Source organism: Penaeus monodon, chromosome 8 (genome assembly GCF_015228065.2).
Source record: "Penaeus monodon isolate SGIC_2016 chromosome 8, NSTDA_Pmon_1, whole genome shotgun sequence".
Lineage (NCBI taxonomy): Eukaryota > Metazoa > Arthropoda > Malacostraca > Decapoda > Penaeidae > Penaeus > Penaeus monodon.
Window position 1 is genome coordinate 51,010,571 of NC_051393.1, and position 2,500 is coordinate 51,013,070.

A 2,500-nucleotide genomic window follows, 5' to 3' on the forward strand; every position below is an offset into this window, starting at 1 on the left:
TAGGTTCAGTGGTTTAATTGTTGTTAATTGGCTTTGGTGATTAATGAATCAGGCTGTTCATTAGTTTTAGGGTAATATTAATGATGCTGATAATAATGACAAGGATAATAATAATAATGATAATAATAATTATAATAATAATAATAATGATAATGATAATGATAATAATAATAATAATAATAATAATAATAATAATAATAATGATTTTTATAATTATAATGATACTAATGATAATAATTATAATTATAATGATAGCAATAATTATAATAATAATAACAACATTGGTAATAATGATAATACTTATTGTTATAATGATAATAAAATAACAATGATAATAAAGTAATATAATAAAAAAATAATAATAAAATAATAATAATAAAATGTTATTATTATTATTATCATTATCATTATCAATAACAATGATAATAATGATAATGGTAATAATGATAATAACAGTGATGATAATAATGATAATGATGATGATAATAACAATAATAACATCGATGATAATGATATTAATATAAAAAAAATGTAATAAAGATAATAATATCAATGGTGATAATAATGATGATGATAATGAAATTGATAATAATAATGATGAGGATAACAGCAACAATGATAAAGATAATAAATAATATTAATAACAATATAACAATAATGATAATAAATAATAGCAATAATTAATAATCCTTGCAAAAATAACAATGATAATGACAATGACAATGATGATAATGATAATTATAATACTAATACTTTAGTGCTCTGATCATACTAAGAATAAAAGTGATAAAGATGATGATGGTGATGATGATGATGATGATGATGGTGATGATGGTAACGATGATGACGATGATAATGATGGTGATGATGATGACGGTGATGATGATGACGATGATAATGATGGTGATGATGATGACCATAGCGATGATGACGATGATGATGACGACGACGACGACGATGATGACGAAGATGATCCAGATCTAGATAAGGGGGATTGCAGTTGACAATTTCAGACCAATGACTTCTTATGGGGAAGTTAATGTCAGGTGTCACTGCAGAAAATCCTATATAATTACTTTGACGAGGAAACCATATTAGAAGAACAGAGGATAAATTAAAAGAATGGGGACACGAAGCAACAATTCTTGATAGACAAAGGTGTCTTGTAAGACTGCAAGACAAGATATACCAACCTTGCAATGGCCTGGATAGATTGCATGATAATACAAATGATAGTAATATTATTAACGGTAATAACAACAACAACAATAATAATAATAATAATGATGATGATAATAATAATAATAATGATAATGATAATTATGATAATGATATGTGTGTGTGTGTGTGTGTGTGTGTGTGTGTGTGTGTGTATGTATATATGCTCTACTGAAAGCGATTTCAGGAGAGTACCCTATATATATATATATATATATATATATATATATATATATATATATATATAAATATATATATATATATATATATATATATATATATATATATATATATATATAGAGAGAGAGAGAGAGTGAATTATAGATATAGATAGATAGACAGTTAAATAGATTAATACTGTATATATGTAAATTTGTCGAAAATCAAGTTTCAAAGATTTTGAAACTACTGATTTCCAACTAAATGGCAGATAGATTTACTTTGAAACAACACTTTTTTATTATTATTATTTTTTTTAAACAGAGGGATGGTTTTAATGAAAAGTCTATGGCTGTTCTTTACGATATCATCTACGATTTGCGTTGTTGTGTCTGTAAATACTCAAGTTGTTTTCATTTCCAACACCTTTTTCTTGTAAAACTCATACGAAAGTTACTGTATCCCTTTAGTTTCCGGTGGTCACTCTTGCAGATAAGAAAAACAGAGGTCCCCATCGGTCACTGACTCATTCAGTTGACTACTAGAAGTTTCGTGTGTGAGGTCGAGAAGGCACGAGCTTAAAAAAACACATGAGGCTCCGTAGCAAGGTATATATAATGCCTTGGAACTTGGAAGGTAAAATAGATATGATGTGACTGTTCGGAGCCCGTAATTTCGCAGGTGTATGTAAACAATGGCAGTTGCAGGCAATCATAAGATACTGATAGGTAGTTTTATGGCCCTTTATTGTTGTTATCAAAGGGTAATTTTGTGTTTGTCAGTTGCAGGTAGGTTATCTATGTATCAGAGGAGTTGCTAACTTATGCAGCGTGTGAAATAAAGACACCGGTATGATCAAACAGTGAATGTTCACTTTCGAGCTTTTTGCACTGTGGACAACGAAGGTCTCGGAAGTTCCGAACGCGGCTTCGTTGTCCTGCGAATCCGGACGAATCGTCTGAACGAGCAGGGCGAGGAGTTCCGAACGCAGCATAAATAACCTCTTAATAATGAACTGGAATGGATGGCTGAAAACACACACTCACACACACACAAGGCCTATGATAAAAAAAAATATAAAAATACAATTAACATTTATTTTCTTTGCAGGGTTGCCAACTTG

At 29.0% G+C, this 2,500-nt stretch overlaps 1 protein-coding gene across 3 annotated transcripts in view; it reads left to right on the forward strand.

The window, feature by feature from the left end:
* Nucleotides 1-2,500, forward strand: part of LOC119576417 (xaa-Pro aminopeptidase 1-like) — a 23,659-nt gene that overhangs the window by 1,177 nt on the left and 19,982 nt on the right. For all 3 annotated transcript variants that reach the window (XM_037924112.1, XM_037924113.1, XM_037924115.1), the window contains one exon: nt 2,488-2,500. This exon is cut by the window's right edge and continues 63 nt beyond it. In XM_037924112.1, the coding sequence (XP_037780040.1) occupies nt 2,488-2,500 (13 nt within the window). The remainder of the gene's footprint in view (nt 1-2,487) is intronic.